The sequence below is a fragment of the Lissotriton vulgaris genome, chromosome 8, assembly GCF_964263255.1.
Source record: "Lissotriton vulgaris chromosome 8, aLisVul1.2, whole genome shotgun sequence".
Classification (NCBI taxonomy): Eukaryota; Metazoa; Chordata; class Amphibia; order Caudata; family Salamandridae; genus Lissotriton; species Lissotriton vulgaris.
The window spans coordinates 1,387,816,434-1,387,834,849 of NC_141696.1; the positions used below are offsets into that span (position 1 = coordinate 1,387,816,434).

At 46.5% G+C, this 18,416-nt stretch overlaps 1 protein-coding gene and 1 pseudogene across 1 annotated transcript in view; both read left to right on the forward strand.

Annotated features, from left to right (window-relative positions):
• MORC3 (MORC family CW-type zinc finger 3) overlaps positions 1-18,416 on the forward strand; it is a 793,723-nt gene that overhangs the window by 297,143 nt on the left and 478,164 nt on the right. Inside the window, exon 7 of the mRNA XM_086935396.1 lies at positions 5,379-5,510. Within this exon, the coding sequence (XP_086791522.1) occupies positions 5,379-5,510 (132 nt within the window). The remainder of the gene's footprint in view (positions 1-5,378; positions 5,511-18,416) is intronic.
• On the forward strand, positions 12,036-13,541 carry LOC147698798 (uncharacterized; annotated as a pseudogene).

An 18,416-nucleotide genomic window follows, 5' to 3' on the forward strand; every position in this document is an offset into this window, starting at 1 on the left:
GAGCAATTTTCAGACCGATATTGGCGTAGAAACAAGTCCTCTTATATCTCAAATAAGAGCTACACCTTGTGCTAGGTAGACACACTCTACTCTGCAAGACTATTTATTTATTTACAGGTTTTGTATAGCGCTGGCTGGACCCAGGGGTATCAGAGCGCTTTACACCTTTGGTTCTTAGTGCCTCTGAAGCCGAGTACTAAGCCAGCACCACGGGATGCTGCAATACCCAGATCCGAGGAATCTTAGGCTACAATTATAGAGAGACTGGCATCGAAACTCCACATTATACAGAAGCAGCTTTTCATTCACCCAAATACCGGAAAGATTTCTCTCTAAGCCACCCTCAGAATGCACTCCACCAATGTCTACAGACCAGGACTGCAACAGCTTCAGGAGACTCAAAGAACTAAAAGCACTAACATGCATAATCAATTAACAAATCAAAATGTCAAGATATTTATGCATGCAGGAACAACATGGGTCCCATTTGTTGTAACAGCTGGAAACCTAAAAAGAAGTTTTGTATAGCACTACTTGATAGCAATAGTCTTATTTGACTCAAGGAAATAGAAAAAAAATTATGTTAGTGTGCCAAGGTGGGTGCTTTATCTCTCCAGTACGGCATTGTTTCTGGTGTATAGAGGGGGTCAGTTCCCTCTGCGGACGCATCAGAGCTATGGGGAAGTTTCAGGATCCAGGCTGGACCCTTGTAATATCCGGTGAGAAATCTGAGGTAAATAAAGTATTCACTAGAAAGATCCATACCAAAGTTAAGTATCTTTTTCTTCTGGGACTACAAAATAGCCTATACCTATTTGTTACACATTTGTATATTGCTTCTCTTACCGCTCTTTACCTGTTTGATATGAGGTGCTGGCATCCAGCAGTTCTGTTTGAATTCCATTAAATCACATAGGGGACAGACAAAATATTACTTCATTAATTTACGAACAAATGCATGTAAAAGCATAAATATCTTGTTTAGATTTGGTGAGAAAAGACTTGATCCTAGGTGAAAGTCAAATAGCTGCTGATTAACCTAAACTGTCAAGTGAGATGGCATGATATGTCTAACATAATCTGTTATTATAGGTTCTATAAGATTCCTCCAAAGGTGTGGCAGCCTTGCCAATGTGCCTGCACTCTTGAGGAGATACTGATCTTTGGAGTCTGGATTTGCTTGCATGTTTTGGAGAGAGGGGGCTAGAATGGTTGGTTGGCAGTGAGGGGAGTGGAGTTATTGCACTAACAAACTACTGACTTTTGTTTATCAAGCAGAGTATCCTTCCAGTTCCTTTATTTACTGCTGGGTTTAGCATTAGAGGAGTTCAGATTTCTGAAAGAAGTATTCCAGTGCTTCAGACATTGCCGTTCCCAGAGCAGCCAATTAGACTGATCTGTTTTTCACACACTTGCTTGAGAGGGAGATCATCACAGGCAAGAATGGTTAAATAATCACACAAATGGCAGGGAAGTGTTATTAAAATTGCAAGTCACTCCAAGGTGACACATGAAGGCTGGATCAGTAATGGGGTCTACAGGTTGTACAGGTATTTTAAGACAGTCTTGCTTCGCTTTTCAGATAATACAACTCCCACACGGTGGCTCAACACTCGGCGGGGCAGGAGACATTACACAAAACAAACAACGCCTTTAGAAAAGGGTTTTAATTTACAAAATGCAAAGACTCTCTTTTTAGAATAAGGCTTGTGGTTTTATTTTACACAATGCTTTCTAACATAAAGGCTTTCCCAGATGCTAAAATAACATCATTCAAATACACAAAGAGATATATATGTTTATATGCATGCAAAAATAACACACTTGGTAACTGCAACAGTTGAATGCATGAATAATACTGATGAATAAACAAGCAGCAAATAATATGAGATGACACTGAAGAAAATATAATATGCTGGGCGTCCTGCAAGAGATCAGAAAGATATATATAACTAGATACATCAAATGATTACTTTGGATGTGCACCTCAACTCACTCGCCCATCACAAAGAAAACACCTCAAATGATCAAAGCCACTGGCCACACATCATAATGGCAATAATCAAACCTCTGTAGAAATGTGCGATCATTGAGTCCGAGTGGTTTCAATGTTTGAAGGCGATGAATCCATTCTGTTTCTCGTTGTAAAAGGAATTTGTGATTGTCTCTATCTTCAATTTTTGTGACAGTTTCCAGAATGATTAACTTTAATTATGCAATGGTGTGTTTGAATTCCAAAAAATGAGCAGCTACATTAGATTTTTCATTTTTGGTGCGGATGCTTGACTTGTGCTCATTAATGCGCACTTTAATTTTTCTTTCCGTCTTGCCGACGTATAGTTTGAGATTGAGATTAGTGGAATCGCAGGTGGCGTTTACATTAAGTTTGATAATGTAACCTTTCATAGGGTGTGTGATGTTGTTTCCTCTAATGATGCAGTTGCTGCAATTTGTGCATGGGAGGGTTCCTTTGAAGTCTTTGTCAGTGATGGTTTTCTTGCTCAAGATTTCTTTGATGTTATTGCTACGTGTATGTGCGAATCACAAATTCCTTTTACAATGAGAAGCAGAATGGATTTATCGCCTTCAAACATTGAAACCACTCGGACTCAATGATCGTATAGAACTCAGCTGTTATCTGTAAATATTGTAATATATGATACGTACATTGCTCTCTAAATGTGTTCCATCGTACTCTGTATTGTACTTTTCTGTTTACCTTTTCTGTTTACCCCCTCGGTTAGCCCTTTATTTATTTCCACTACGTTTCTCTTAACAGACCTTAGTCGTTCAGTCCTTCACTTATTTTCATTATGGTCCTCCCCACAGACCTACACCGTTACTAACACACCCCCTCCGCTCACACTTCTACGTGAGTCCGTCGTTTAGCCCCAGTTCGTTTCAACCACACGTTATACTAATTGAGATTCCTCAACACGCTTCCTCACTCCAACGGATCACCCGGCAGCACCCCACGTCGACAGCATTCGCGCTTCCAAGTAAGACTTGTTAAAACGCACGCGATTGAAGTATCAAATCAGCAGACTAATCTCTACTACCAAGTCTGGCTCCCCCTTAGACCCCTGTCCTCCCTCAGTGATGGCTAACCTCAGTGAGGTGATCTCTCGTCCACTTATGGAAATTTGTAACACCGCATTCTTAACTGGTCGCTATCCAGATCCTTGGAAGAAGGCCGTGATCAAACCTCTTCTGAAGAAACCCTCCCTGGACCCCACAGCTCTGGCCAGCTATAGACCAATAGCGTGTCTCCCCTTTACTGCCAAAATATGCGAATCTCTGATGAACAAACAACTCTCAGAGTTTGTCGATACTTACCAACTTCTCGACTAAACGCAGTTTGGCTTTAGGAAAGGGCATGGAACCGAGACCGCTTTAATAAAGGCCTCAGACGAGATCAGAGCTATTATGGACCAGGGAGGTGCGGCTGTCCTGATCCTTCTGGACTTGTCCGCAGCCTTTGACACGGTCGACCATGCTATTCTGGTCGACCGTGTCACAGCCCTGGGGATAAACGGTACGGCTAGAGATCTTATTTCATCTTTTCTGGCCAACCGTACCCAGACAGTGAAGTTGGGTAACTTCTATTCTCCTGTCTCTGCACTCCCCTGTGGAGTTCCACAGGGTTCCTCGCTAAGTCCAACGCTATTTAATATCTATGTAGCAGACTTAGCGAGGGTAATAAAGGCCCATGGGTTGCGACTTACATCCTACGCAGACGACACCCAACTGGTTCTGGCGATCCAAAAGGACGGCCCAGCGGTGGCAGCTAATTTTCAAAGGACCATGCTTGCTGTCAGTACCTGGATGTCCTCCAATTTTCTGAGGCTTAACTCAGACAAAACCGAGGTCATGATCTTTGGTAAACTCTCCCCGGACTGGTCTTCCACTTGGTGGCCTAACCAGCTGGGCTCTCCACCTGTCCCAGTTGAAAAGGCTAGAAACCTGGGAGTCATTTTTGACAGCAAGTTGTCATTTAACCTTCATGTCAACAAGGTTGTGTCATCTGCGTTCTTTATTCTAAAGAAAATTAGGAAAATACTGCCTTACCTCCCCACCTCAGCTGGGAAGACCCTGGTCTCCACCCTAGTGTTTTCCAAAATTGACTACGGGAATGCCCTCTTCCTTAATACTCAGAAACTCGTTCTATCTAAGTTGCAGTCCATACAGAATGCGGCTGCAAGAATTCTTCTTGACATCCCCGCCGTCAGCCAACCACCTCAGCCATTCGTCATCTGCATTGGCTAAGAGTAGAGGGCCGTATTAAATTCAAGGCCCTCTGCATCGACTACAAGGCAGTGCATGGCGTCGGTCCAAAGTTTCTGATTGAAGCGTTCCAGTTGTATAGCCCCAAGAGACAGCTGAGATCCGCCAACACCTGCCTGCCAGTACCTCGCACGAGAACGGCAACCTGGGGAGACAGGCGCTTCTTGGTTGCCACACCCAAACTTTGGAACCTTCTGCCACTCACCATAAAAACTGCCCCCAATCTGATGAGCTTTCGTAGGCTCTTAAAGACATGGTTGTTCAACCAGTAAGCCTGCTGCTCAGTCTCTCTATCCGCCACATGCGCCGAGACACCTTCGGGTATTTGTTTGCGCAATAAAAATCTCGAAAATAAATAAATAAATAAATCAGCCGTTAGGTCACATCACGGCCGGTTACGAGGCCAGCGCTAATGTTCTCTCTCTCTCTCTCTCTCTCTCTCTCTCTCTCTCTCTCTCTCTCTCTCTCACATCCCACACGCTCAGTTCTTGGCAAGGCTGTGCTGCTCCCACTAAAGAGTGCAAAATTGCAAGAAATAAACTTTTTAGAGAAGCAAGGCATATGCAGGACATTGTACATTCAGGCTAGGAAAAAATAACACACCAAAGTCAATTAAAATAATGGTAGTCAAAGGTCATCACAGGGTGTCAGACAACAAGAGTGCCTCTAGCACTACAAATACGTAGGGGTTTCATCAACAAACCATCATATACACATCATGACATTACCTGAGTCATTTGGTAGGTAGATAGATGGCTGGTTAAATTGAACTTGTTTTTTCAGGGGAACTGTACAATATGTAAGGGGTTAACACTTAATTTCATCTTCATTTTAGTAATAAAATAAATATATACAGATCATTGATTCTCTCCCACACCCCTTTTATAATGACAAATCTCTGCATTGGTGACTTGGATAGTAGTTAAACATCTTATTCCTTTAACAGTTTCCTCATGATGGGCCTTCAGTGTGTGGCTTTATTTGTAATTATTTTACAGAATTTTGAAGATTGTCTGCATAGGATGCTTGAAAAAATTAACTTGACGTGATAGCAGCATACCTTGTTCAGTAACAACCACTGTTTTCTTTTTTAGGCTTATTGTAGTATTTTGTATCTGAAGCCTCGAATGCAGATCGTGATAAGAGGACAGAAAGTCCAAACACAGCTGGTTTCCAAGAACCTTGCATACATTGAACGGGACATTTATCGACCAAAATTTCTGGCAGTATCCTTTTTATCTACTTATCGTATGGTGACTTTCTGAATTGAAGTTTCATTTCTGGCTGCTGTCTTCAACTATTTTGTGTTCCATTATTGTGATGCAATTCATTTTCAGAACCACCTTCCATTATTTTACAGCTGTAAAAGCAACTGATATCCCCAACCATATGCCATGTATTTAGGTTCACACTGCGGAAGTTAGGATTTCTGCAATGGTAAGTAAAACATTTCACCTAACTCTTAAAGTCACCAATTAGTGCAATTACGGAAAAAAATACCGAAGCTCACATAAAAGTCCAGTGTCAATGGTCTGTATGCCCAATGATGATTTCCGATGTACGGGTGATTAAAAGTTGATTTTTATTCTTCCAGAGTCTTCATTACTTAGTACAATATCTAAAGAAAAGGCAGCTGATGCGTGTTTTGTCACCTGCAGTATTTCAGCCTTGAAAAAGTCTATCAAGTAATAAACCCTTAAGACAAGATGTTCGGGTTTAACTGATGTCAATATTTGTCAAAGTGTAGTGTTCCTAGTGTATGTCTCCCAAAGGTATGTTTCCAAGCACAACAAACAATAGATTGAGTAACCTCCACATAAATGACTGGTGCACATGTTGGTGTTTAGAAATTGTAGGCAGTTTGGGTGATCTGCCTGTGATACGCCTGTGCACATGTTTACCTAGTACTACTGCCTTGACAGTCTGATCGATAAAAACTGACATTTTGAAAGTTTGGTTCTGCAGGACTTCTTAGTGTGAGACACACCTCCAGACAGGCATTGTTTGTGTATCTATTCCAAGGTAAGGATCTGCAGTTAGAAATCTCTGAGATAAACAAGTTGCTTACCTTCGCTAAAGCCTTATCTGGTAAACATTCTGTCTCGTCGCAGATTCCTTACCGACCCACCTAGTCTCCCTGCTTTGCGAACAGATTGCTAGGAATAGGGTTGTTCCCCTTCCAGGGCCCTAGTTTTCTAGTCCAGTAGTTAGTGTTCATTGTGGTTCCGCGCTCCTGGCGTGAAAAGTTGTGAAAAGAAACTGATGCCAGCACACTGACACTGCACATGTTACTTTTGGAACAGACAACGCTACTCTGAGCCGAACTACGCCACCTACTGGCACGAAGGGGTACAGCTCACAAAAAATATTCCGGATCCAGTCTGGGAATAATTCTATGGTAAGGAATCTGTGGCTAGAGAGTCTCCACCAGATACGGTGTTACCGAAGGTAAGTATTTGTTCGTTAGACCTTGGTAAATGGAGAATATGACCCAAAATTGAGGACAATTGAGGAATTTGTGATTTTTATTTTTACATTTTGTTTTCCCCCCAGGACTGTCTGTTCTGCAATACAGAGAAATAGTACCAGTGCCTTTATGCTTCTAGCTAATTCATTAGCTCATTACGTTGTACACCATGCTTCACAACCCGTGTTTATGAATGTAGGAAGCTGGCTCTTTATATAGTGGACCAAAACGGGGTACACTCTGGAAAGAGCCCAGGCAAACCCCAATTGGTTTACAGATCCACAAATGATATTTGAAATGCTTACTTTTGTGGTAGTGTGGGCGAGCAGTTAGGAGTACCGAAGGGTACTGCTAAGAATTTGATGACACACAGACAATAAATGAGACACTCTAAAGAATAAATCTGAGACCAATTCAGAAAAAAGAAGTTCTATCTTTATATACATTTTGGTACCAAGTACTTCAATAGCAAGTTACTTTTTAAAATATAGAATTCAGCAGGTAAGTAAATCATTTACTTAAATGCGCCTTAATGCACAATGCTTTCCTATAGCAGAAAAGGCATAAATAGCATACTGGTATTTGTGGTAGACTTTGGGGGTCTCCTTCGGTTCTTGGAGTCATATGGGGCCAAGGTTCAAAGTACTGCCAGCAGTTACTCATTACCTGCCCTGAGGTGTCGGAGTGCATAGGTGCTGGTCGCATTGGTGGCCGTTGCAAGCTAAGCCGGTTAAAGTGAAGGGGGCACCTAGAAACAGACTGCAGAGAGGGACTTGGGGACAAGTTCGGGAACTCTCAATGAAGGGCGTGAGTCACAAGGGTCCGGGAGACAAGAGAGTACAGTCTGTTTATCTGTACCTGGGTTGGGGGCTTGGGTGCAGAGTAAAGAGGTTGTCTGGGCTCTGTGCGTCCTGGAGCCTTGCAGTCGTCGGTCTCACCGTTTGAGGGTGCCAAATCAGGAGAACTGGGCCACTCTCGAAGTGTATCTCTGTTGTGTTGACATCCTTCAACTGTTTCTCGTTCTTGGTGTCGTTAGTCCTGATTGGACTCTCCGGGTCTGGGCTTGCTGTAAGGGGTCCATTACCTCGGGCATTGGTCCTCTGTGACATCCAGTTGGACCTGGTGTCCTCTCACTTGGTTGAGGAATCCCCAGGAGCACAGGTACTCTAAGGGTGGTAGCATACATGCTGCGGCCCTTAGGGACACTCTTTAGTATCCCTGGGCCTAGGTACCAGGGGTACCATTTACTAGGGACTTATAGGGAGTGCTAAAGCTATTGCCAGATTGTATGGGAAACAATTGTACAGTTTTAGGGAAAGATCTGGCACTGGGGAACTGGTTAGCAGGAACCCACTGCACTTCTGTCAAAATTTCATCAGAGACCAGGAAAAAGTGGGGGTGGCCATGTCCAAAAGGGGCACTTTCCTACAACGTGTATACCTTGTTCACAGTTGTGGCTTGAAATTCAACATATGCACTGCTAATGAAAAGTGTTGCCTCGGTTGCATCATTAGACATTGAAGCCTGTCTCCACAAAATTCACTGACTTGTCCCTCGTCCTTGCCAAAAGGGTGATTGCCATGAGATGGAGTCTCCTCACCCTCCAGTGTTAAATGTTTGGCACAGGAACCTGGAATACTGGGCTGCAGCTAAGGGTTGCGGGATCAGCAGTAGGCAGGCAAGAGGCCTACAGATATGCGGAAAAGATGATGAGTGGGCACTGTAACTGGTGTCTCTTTCAGTAGAGAACCATACCTACTGCCTTTTCCCTTGGCTATTTGTGCCCCAAAGAGGCGTGCAGCGGGACCGGACATTAAAAGCCCACCCACATCGCCCATATTGTTTAACCTCTGGCATTCCATATTACTACATTGCAGTTTTCAGTTGCTCACCCTCCTAGTAATACTATACTTCACAGGACACACCATTCCTCCTTCCTCATTGTTTTGGGTGGGGGAGGGCACAATTATAGAAGTATGTTTTGCTGTTGAAACATTGTTTTTGTACTTGACATAATTTACTCTACTTGAACACACCGTACACCATCTGATGTTAAATGTAATCCCTCTGTGGGTATTTCTGAAGAGTGTACCTTATTCCAAATCAACAAAGAGACAACAAAAATAAAAATATCTAATCGAGAGGGAAGCAGATGTGGTGTACGAAGCTTTATAAGATATATCAAAATGAGATATATTCTGTAAAGAGTCCAGGGGTTCTCTTATGAGAGGACATGGGGCTTGGTATGGCAATCCCAGGGTGCTCTTTTAAGAGGTAGTATGGTCCAGCAGCATTACGCTTATCACAGAGGAGTGCAAGACATCTGAAAATACACACTCTGGTCAATAAATGAGACGTACAACTCAATAAGGAGAACCACACCAATTTAGAAAAATAACACTTACCTTTATATATGTTTAGGCACCAAAAACTATTTATTCAGGTAGGTACGCTTTTAAATAGGAAATCTTTTCAGTTCAAAAAGTCTTCAGTGTTGTCCTATGAGAGGAAAAGTCAGTGTGGCATTCAGGTACAGTACAGTGACTTACGGGGCCAATCTCCAGGAGTTAAGGTGAGTGGTGGGCAAGGTTAGTGGTGGGCAGTTCAAGGCAGGACCAGCAGAACATTACCAGCAGCACTAGGGAGCCCGGTGCAAAACATAGTTTGGAGCACAATGTTACTCTATAGGGATCGGTCTTGGTGTAAACAGGCAGCAGGCTGGGACTGGTGAGCCAACAGAGAGGGCTCAGGCCTCATGATGCTTTGGGACGCAGACATCCCTTTGGTCCTCGTCTCCACAGCCCAGGAGCGACGGTTGCAGAGGTGTCTTTAGGTGTTGGGTCATTCTTACCGGGAGCAGTCGTGGTAGAGGAAAATATTGTTGATTGGGAAACAATTTTACAGTTTGGGAAATAAATCTGGCACTAGGAGCTGGCTAGCAGGAACCCAGTGCACTTCCAGTCGAAATCACATCATGTACTAGGCAAAAAGTGGTGGTGGCTATGTCAAGAAGGGGTACTTTCCTACAGTCTTGGAGAAAGTACAGCAACCAGGGATCAATAGAAACTCTTTTATCTTGCTCCACCTCCACAGGGGGGTCCTTGGCGACTAGTGATGTGCAGGACAGCTAGCTCCAAGATGGGATTCTGCCACGGACTCTGGCGAGCACAGTGTACCGGAAAAGTGCCAGTCAAGATGTTAAAATAGATACTGCAGATGACGGGCATTGATAGAAGTGCTGCCTCAAAAGAACAGACACAGTAATGGTATCTGCCCTAGAGCTTTCTTTGTAGTGGCTCTACATTCTGTGAATTAGTGAGCCAAGTAGACAAACTGGCATGTAGAGGGCCTGTACTATTACGAGTAAATGTAAAGGACTCCCACTAGACCTATATTTCTTTGTTGTACATTGGCTATTACTCTGCAGGGCTATTCGCTATGATCACACATGACAACCTAGCAATTTCTGAGGCTGGGCTTGTGTTTTTTATATTTTTATACACAAACATATTTTTTTATATATATTAAAATCATTATTTCATTGGTTATATCAAAACGATTGAGCAAACATTATTTTTATATACATTCTTTTCCTTTTTTTCCTATACATATACAGTAATTACACCAATACCAGAAATCGACTTGTACAAATTCCTTTGACATGGATAATACAATCTATTTTATTTCCTGACATCTGTATAACCCCTGTTAACTGACCATACTCTCACACTAGTCACTCATCCTGACAATCACACTCTCACTCAAAAACTCCATACCACCTTTCCGCCCCACAAAAAAAGAGGTAACATCCACCATAAAGGTCACCCAAGAGACAGATGTACAATGAGTCTCTGTGACAGTGTTGTGGATTGGGTATCTAACATCCAGGTCAACGTACATTTTGGTGGTTGGTATAGCGTAGGGACCACCTTCTTTAGGACCACAATTATGGTTATCCAGTATTGGGGTATCTTTCATAGATTCACATGCCTGAATCATTCCCCGTCGTCGAGGCGGGAGTCCCACCGTAAATAAAGAAGCAGTGCCAAAAGCACTTTGCAGTAGTAGGCCCTAGAAAAAGGCCTGAGGCCTATATTATAGTAGCCTATCTACCTCATTATGCTAAAAGACCCAAAGTCTTTGCTCCAACCAATCAGCTCACAGCACCCTCTAGAACCTTCCCTGCAGAGCCAGCTCTCCTCAGATTTTCACCGCACGTCGTGTGGAAGGGAGTCTCCCTGAGTCTTGACTCAGTTTTTTCTTCAAGAGCTTCAAGATGTCTGACAAGAAGGCCTTGTTCAGACCCTGCAGAACATGCGAGAAGAAGAGGGTCCATGTGGATGACCTACACAAGGACTGCATTTATTGCCTGTATCCCAAGCATGAGGCAAAAACCTGTAAGATCTGCCTTATTTTCCCTGCCAAGACCTTGAGGGATAGGGAGGCCATAGTCCTTTTGTGGCTTAAGTCCTCTTCCAAGGATGATGACGACAGAGCCTCTACCTCTAGCAAGAGGGCGAGGTCTCAAGAGGACAAGGCAAGTGAGGGGAGAAAGCATGTTAAGACCTCCCACTCTACTTCAGGCTCTTCACAGAGATCCAAACATTCTGTCTCTGGAGCCTCAGCCACCAACGATCCGGCAAAGAAAACTGTGAGTAAGACTTCTACTGTCTCCTCTCCAGTAACCACTGTCTCTACTCCAACCTCTTCTTCTATGGATATGATATCCACTACATCTATTACTACTCCGATTGTGTCTACAAAAATTGGTATCGTGACAAAAAGAACTCTCGTGGACGACTCGTCGACGAAGACGCCATCATCATCAAAAAATTTGTCATCTAAGAAGAGCCCGTCGACGAAGTCGTCGACGCCGTCGTCGACGACTGCCTCGTCGACGAAGAAAGCATCGACGTCTATCCCGTCGACGACGAGCCCGTCCTCGGTTACCCCGTCGACGACCGTCCCGTCGACGGTGGCTCCATCGACGACGAGTCCATCGACGACTGTCCCGTCGACGTCGAGCCCGTCGACGACAGTCCCGTCGACGGCAAGTCTATCGTCGACGATGCCCTCGTCGTCGATCTCGTCGACGATAAACCCGTCGACGACGGCATCCTTTCAGCAAGTGGATGCACCTTGGTCTCCGGAGTCATCAAGATCGATGGGATCAGCTTTACTAAGACCTAGCACTGGGAATCAGGCCTTTTGTACGCCAATAGCGACAAAGAACTTTCAATTAGTGTCTTATAAGAGGCAACAGGGTTCATATATATCTCCGCTTATGCCTTCTCATCTTCTAGAAACTTATGCTGATGATGAAGAAGATGACTTTGAAGATGATGATGATGAGGGTGCTTTTGGTGTAGCACGTCACCCATCCGAGCTTGTCATCAAGTGCCAAGATGATGATGAAGACGATTCATACGCTGAACACTACTACCAGGAGGATATCATAGTGCCTCATTCATTGGAACATCAGAGAAGGCCTAGAGTCCCGGAAGTCACTCAGTTACCGCCTAATTTGATACAAGATTTACAGGCTATGCTGGCGGACTACAAGCAGCGTTTTCCACCGCAAGTACCTCAATCTGATACTGTAGTTCCTCCTCGGCAACAGCCACCGGTTTCTCCAATTGTGGAAACTCCGCAACCAGTCTTGCCTCCACAAACTCCGGATACGTCATCAGAAGAGGAGGTAGAAGATGGAGAGTTGCCTAACATACCTTCATCAGACCCATGGGATGAATATGTTATACCCATGCCGTCCCCTCCAACTCCACAACCTTCAGATTCACCGCCTGATGATGTAGGTGGTTTTCACAACCTGATGCAGAGGGCATCAACCAGGTTTAAGCTCCCGGTTACAGTGGAGCAAACGGAGTGTTTCCTCCATGACTTTAAAGAGGAAACAAGAAAGATATCTAGAGCCATTCCCATGATTGAGTTTATTTGGAAGGAAGGCATAAAGATAATGAAAAACCCTGCATCTGTGCCTGCTGTGTTACCCAGAATAGAAAAGAAATATCGTGCTCCGCTCTCTAGTCCGGCGTGCCTTATTGGTCATCCACGTCCGGATTCGGTAATCTCTCAGGCGGCGCAGCAAAGGTCAAAGAACCCAGCTACCCCTATTTCTACTCCACCAGATAAAGAGGGGCGACGATTAGACCTTATTAGGAAGAAGTTTTCCACTATGGCTGCAGCATCCATCAGGATAGCAAATTCAATGGCGATTATTGGGCGCTACGATCGCCAAATGTGGTCGGAAATGGCTTAATTCATAGAGCTATTGCCAGAGGACAAAAGACAAGAAGCCAGGAAAGTTTTAATGGAAGGAGAGCGGGCAGCGGAAGAATCCATCGACTGCGCTCTAGATATGGCGAATACGAATTTCAGGCAGCTGGCTGGGGCAGCTGTCCTGAGACGTCAAGGGTGGTTAAAAGCCACTACATTTCGTCCGGAGGTTCAGTTGAAAATACTGGACATGGCATATGACGGAGAGTCCCTCTTTGGAAAACATGTCGATGAGGCTCTCCAGACGATTAAAACTGACACAGATACTGCAAAGTCACTAGGATCTTTGCAATATAAAAGAGGATCGTTCAGAGGAGCTAGAGGACGAGGTTATTCGTCCAGAGGAAGTTATTACCAGCAAGGCAGACAATATCAACCACAATACCGCCAGAACTACCAGTCCTCTTACAGACAATCTGGATCGGCTGGTTTCTCTCGCCAAGGAGGAAGAAGGCGCGCAAACAACCAAGGACGAGACAGTCACAAGAAACAGTGAGAGCAATTGGGCGCCACCTCCAACCCCTTACCTTCCCGTGGGCGCGAAGATATCTGCTTTCCAACAGCAATGGCAGAATATAACATCGGATCGGTGGGTGTTAGACTTGATCCAACATGGTCACACCCTAGAGTTCATCACCAAACCTCCACCGACTCCGCCCAGGGGTCCCCCTCCCCCTCGTCTTCACTTATTGTTCAAGGAGGTGCAAGCTATGCTACTCAAGAACGCAGTAGAGAAGGTTCCAATCCATCAGAGAGGGACAGGTTTCTATTCCCGTTTTTTCCTTATAAAAAAGAAAACAGGGGAATGGCGACCGATCCTAGACCTACGCAATCTGAACAAATATCTCTAGAAGCAGGGATTTCGAATGGTCACCCTCTCGGACATTCTCAGTTGCCTCAACGAGGGAGATTACATGGCTTCCTTGGACATGGAAGACGCATACTTCCACATCCCAATCCACCCAAACCATCGGAAGTACCTCCGTTTCACTGTGGCCGGCGCCCATTATCAATTCAAAGTTCTCCCATTTGGCCTCAAGTCGGCCCCAAGAATTTTCACGAAGTGCCTGGCCCCTGTGGCAGCAGCTCTTCGGGCAGCAAAAGTGCAGGTCTTCCTGTATTTGGACGACTGGCTAGTCAAAGGTCCATCAGAAGCCAAAGTAAGAGCCGACATTACGGCATGCCGCAATCTCTTCGCATCGCTAGGCCTCACAATCAACAAAACCAAATCTCAGATGCATCCAAAACAAAGCCTGTTGTTCCTAGGAGCTTGCTTGGACACAGTGGAATGCAAGGCATCCTTATCTCGAGAGAGACAACTCCGTCTGCAGGCGTTGGCCAAAAAACTGGCAAGAAGAAGGTCACTTTCAGTTCGCCTATTTGCATCACTTCTGGGGATGTGTTCTTCAGCCATCAACCTCATTCCATTGGCGCGTCTAAAGATGCGGCCACTGCAAGAGGAGCTAAACTGTCAATGGCATCAAGCGACAGGTTCATTCGAGGACACCATCACTATCACCAACAGGATGGTGCATGCACTCCAATGGTGGTCTCAGATCAGCAATCTGGAACAGGGGCTTTCATTCTTGCAGAATCCTCCGGATTTTATTCTGACAACGGATGCGTCCATGGAGGGCTGGGGTGGTCATCTCCAGGAACTGCAAGTGCAGGGAAGATGGTCTCAGCAAGACAAGAGATGCCACATCAACAGCCTAGAGTTGAAAGCCATTTGTCTGTCTCTTCAAGCGTTCCTCCCCAGGATAGTGGGATCCTCGGTTCTAGTCAGAACGGACAACACCACAAGCATGTTTTATATCAACAAGCAGGGAGGAACGAGATCGGCAACGCTATCCAAACAAGCCCAAGAGTTATGGAAATGGTTAACAGTTCACAACATAACTCTCAAAGTGGAGCACGTCAGAGGCCTCTACAACACCTTGGCAGACAAACTGAGCAGAACATTGTCAGATTGCCACGAGTGGGAACTGGACGACGGCCAGTTGAACTATGTGTTTCAGAGATGGGGCAAACCCAGGTTGGACCTATTTGCGACCCAACAGAACAAGAAATGCCGGTACTACGCCAGCAGATATCCTCAACAGGGGTCAAGGGGGAATGCCCTTTCGATGCGATGGTCAGGGACCTATGCATACGCTTTTCCTCCGATCCCTCTGATTCCACGAGTGGTGCGCAAAATGAAAGTGGAGAGTTGTCACCTTCTCCTCATTGCTCCCAAGTGGCCTCGCCAGTACTGGTTTCAGGAACTCATGCTACTTTCACAGGAACCACTGATCAAACTGCGTGTAACTCCGAGGTTACTGTCACGCAACGAGGGCCAAGTACTTCACCCAGATCCTCAATCTCTGAAATTGCACGCATGGCTCCTAACTTCCTAGAATTCGAGCATCTTCAAATTCCTCAGGAATGCCGGGACATTTTAGAAAAGGCAAGAGCCCAGAGTACATTAAAAACTTATCGTCTCAAGTGGAAGCGTTTTTGCGCATGGTGCATCTCTAGTGCTTTACATCCTATAGAGGCACCGGCAGAAAAGATATTACCCTATTTGTTGCATTTAGCGCAATCTGGCCTGTTCGAGGCATGTGGGCTGCTGAATTCATATCTGTGCATAGTCCGCCACCTAGTGTTGGGTCCGGATGATTGCACATTGTTGTCCTGGAAGAGTCTTCGAAGTATCACGAGATAGGTGGCTCCTCCCCTGGACTACAGTGCGCATGGGCATCGCCTCCATCCCCAGATTGTTTTTTTCCGCCATTGGGTTCGGATGTGTTTCGGTTCCCTCTGTCGGAACCGATAGTTGTTCTACTTTTTACTCGAGACCAAAAGGTCTTTAGGCTGGGCGTCGGTATAGTTGCGTTCGGGTTTCTTACTGACTCTCAGCTCCTATCTCTTGCTGCCCTTCCACGTGCTTTTGACGCGGACGGGCCTACACTACACCCTTTGCTATGGAGCGGACTCCATTCAAGAAGTGTCCGCTGTGTCATTCTAAATATTCGCACCTCGACGTGCACCCCGTGTGCAATACATGCTTGTCACCGGATCACCGTGAAGACACCTGCATGGCGTGTTCGAAATTTAGAAGTAAGAAGACTTTAAAGATTCGCCGGGCTAATCGGCTCCAGGCTCAATTGTCGGCTTCGGCACCCCCACCCGATGACATCTTCCAGGAATCGGTCGAGGGAGAAGACGACGTACAAGGGTCGGACCCTGGCCCCGCGTCCGAGGAAGAGACCTACGACGCGGATGAGGAGGCCTGCGACGAAGCCTCCGACGAGGTAGGGGACGACGGTCTGGCTTGTGCCACGATGGGTGATAGCTCGGAGGAAGAGCATCCCCAACCAGACTCTGGGGTTACTCCCCATCATACGGCCCAGGTCGAGGGATCGCCTTCGGGCCTTACCCAAGATCTAACTATGAGTCCTACGTCCCCGCCTCCGGGCCCGGTCACGGACATTTCTAAGAAGAAACCGAAAGTGAAGCCAACTGGTCTCGCACCCTCGGATGCGAAACCGAAACCGAAAGTGGCGTTGGTGAAGAAGGTTCTGGAGGCGTCAACTTCCACGAAACCCAAAATGGCCGACTTCAAGAGCCACGCCAAAATGGCCGACCAGAAGAGCCGCGCCAAAATAGCCGACCCGAAGCCCTCTGGGTCGGCGCCGAAGGTGAAGGCATCCGACGCGGCTGCGTCGGCACCGAAAGGGGTCGCGGACCCGAAGAAGGCTTCGAAGAAGCGTCACGCCGACGGTGCGCCAGGCCATGGGGCGTCGGCACCGAAGAAGAGGCCTACCGGCGACCGGGCTCTCGGAGACGAGGAGTCGCTCGAGACAGTTCAGCCCTCGGCATCCCTTACAAAGAAGGTGGGAGAATCCTTAAAGCGGATCCAACAGTCCACTGTGGTTCCCAGCCAGGACACTGTAGTGCCTAGGCCCACGCCGAAGCCTGCCAAGGAACAAACGCCCATTCGTTTTACCCTTCCTCCTAAGTCGGCGCCGAAGGCCTTCGCGCCTAAGCAGAGCGGACACTCTCAGGAAGTATTGACGCCGAAGGCTGCCTTGGTGGTGTCGAAGCTTCGGCTCCAGCCGCTTGCGGTGGAGGAACGTCGTGAGGTGATCATCGACGCCAACACCGGAAAATTGTCGCTCCTCAAACGAAAGATTACGTCGGAGCCGGCCATGGAACCTTTTAGGATTCCACTCAAGAACAAAAGGTACTCTGCGGACTCTTCGGCTCTGATGGAACCTCTGTCTCCACAAGCCCTGGAACACTCGCCGGCCCATTCCCCCGTGCCTGATGTGGACGAGGAAGAGGCCGAGTACGACTATCCTGCGTACTCGGATCCGGAGGAGGAGCAGGTGCCCTGGACAGCAGGAGGCGACACAGACGACCCGCAGTCGGGGCAGGACACTCAGCTTTTCGCCGCAAAGACGTCCCCGACAGAGGACTCGGCGGCATTCAATGCATTAATAGAGAGAGCTGCAGCGAACCATGACGTCGAACTGCACTCAGACCCCGTGGATGCAGACTTCTTGGTCGACACCTTCTCGGTAGCCGAAAAACAAGTCAAGACACTACCGATGCTGAAAGGGGTGCTGAAGCATGCACAGGAGGTATTCAAGGAGCCCACCCGGGCGCGGGTGGTCAATCCTCGCATCGACAGGAAATATAAAGCGGCGCCCACGGATCCCACGTATATTAAGGGACACTTGCCATTGGACTCCCTGGTGGTTTCCAACGCTCGAAAGAGGGCGAATTCGCAGACTACTGGTGACGCTCCTCCCCCGGACAAAGAGTCCAAGATCTTTGAGGCATCAGGCAAACGCATAGCTGCACAGGCAGCGAACATCTGGAGGATCTCTAACACTCAAGCCCTGCTTGCACGTTATGATAGGGCCCATTATGACACATTAGAGGCCATCCTACAACACTTGCCTGACCAATATAAGGAGGCGGGGGAGATGCTCATTCAGGAGGGTAAACTCATTACAAATGCATCCATCAAATGTGCCCTAGATGTGGCAGACACTGCCTCCAGGGCTATCAATACAAGTGTGTTACTTAGACGTCATGCCTGGCTTCGAATTTCGGGGTTCAAACCCGACATACAAACCACAATATTGGGTCAAACAGTGAATCCTGACCATCTGTTCGGCCCTGAGGTGGATGCCTCCCTAGAAAAAATGAAAAAAGATACTGAAACTGCCAAATCTATGGGGGCTTTACAAAGTCAGCAGTTTCGGGGTAGTTCCTTTCGCCGCTCCAATTCAAGAGGCACCTCCAGGGGACAGGCATCCCAATCCACACAATACTACAAGGGTAACACCCAGTCCTCGTATAACAACAACAAGGGCAGGGG